Source organism: Entamoeba nuttalli (genome assembly GCF_000257125.1).
Source record: "Entamoeba nuttalli P19 unplaced genomic scaffold asmbl_5265, whole genome shotgun sequence".
NCBI lineage: Eukaryota > Evosea > Mastigamoebida > Endamoebidae > Entamoeba > Entamoeba nuttalli.
This window is the reverse complement of record NW_008577342.1, coordinates 949-2,206: the sequence shown is the minus strand read 5'-3', so window position 1 is coordinate 2,206 and position 1,258 is coordinate 949. Positions and strand designations below refer to the sequence as shown.

The 1,258-nt window shown below is 23.4% G+C and overlaps 1 protein-coding gene across 1 annotated transcript; it reads left to right on the top strand.

The window, feature by feature from the left end:
- Positions 1–163: 163 nt before the first annotated feature.
- Positions 164–1,144, top strand: ENU1_125450 (SH3 domain containing protein; the record flags this gene model as incomplete). The annotated part of the gene is made up of 1 exon (XM_008859939.1): positions 164–1,144. The coding sequence occupies one exon, from the start codon at positions 164–166 to the stop codon at positions 1,142–1,144; it is 981 nt and encodes a 326-aa protein (XP_008858161.1).
- Positions 1,145–1,258: the final 114 nt, after the last annotated feature.

Below are 1,258 nucleotides of genomic sequence, written 5' to 3'. Positions count from 1 at the left end.
AAGAAATTTAAATGGAATTGAAAGATAAATGAACAGTCAAAATATTCATAAGACTAAAAACTAGAAAAGAGAAAAAACAGAAATTCAAGTATCTGAAAAGATTAATGAGAAGTGAATATGAAAAGGTAAGAAGATATAAAGATAAGAAGAAATAAGAAGAAATATGAGTATTAAAAGAGGGATATTTCAAATTAAAACAAGTGTTGGAATCAGTAAGAAAACAGTTGATAAAGAATTTAAAAACATGAATAAAGAAATTATTGAGAAAGAAAAGAAAATCAAAGAAATTATTGAACGAGTAAGTAAAATTCCAATAAGTGCTGAGAAATTAATTGGAATTCCAAAAGAAGTAATTCTTATTTTACAAGATTGTTCAGAAGAGAAAAGTAAAGCTAAAGAAGAAAGTGAGAAAATGATTAATGTATTTGATTCAATGGAAGAAGCAGGAAAACATATTAAAGAAATATTATATTGTCAAGTTATAGAACCTATGAAAATATTTATTGAACAATGGAATGTTTATTATAAAAGAATAAATATAATGAAAAATCGAAAGATAGATATGGATAGACACTTTGAAAAATTAGAACAAATTAAAAAGAAAGGACAAAAGAAACAAAATGGAATGAAAGAAGCTGAAGCCAAATATAAAGCATCTAAAGAATCATATATATTATTAAGAAATGAAATAATTAATGATATAAATAAATTGAATGAAAGAATAAATGAGATGAATGAAAAAATTGAACGAACTATCATGTTAGGATTTACAGAATATATTAATTGTTTAAATCTATCATGGGATAAAGTTCCAGAAATGCTTAGAAATATGAATAATGGAGATATTAATACACAACCAACATATACACCAAATGATCAATCAATGATTAATGAATATAATCAACATAATAATGAAATCAAAGAATATAAATATGAAAATATAGAAAATATGATACAACAAACAAAGAAGAAAGAAGAACATGAAGAAGTTGTAGTTTGTCAATTTGCATATTCAGCCGAAAATGAGACAGAACTTTCAATTAAAGAAGGAGATAAAATTAAAATTGTTAATAAAAAAGGTGATTGGTGGCAAGGAGAATGTCAAGGGAATATAGGATTTTTCCCTTCAAATTATGTTAAATGATTATTTTCTCATATTTAATACTTTCCATCTTCTTAAAATCATTTCTATTTTATATTTTCACATCTCATAACACTTATATATCATCATCAAAAAATAAAATAACTTCAAAAATAA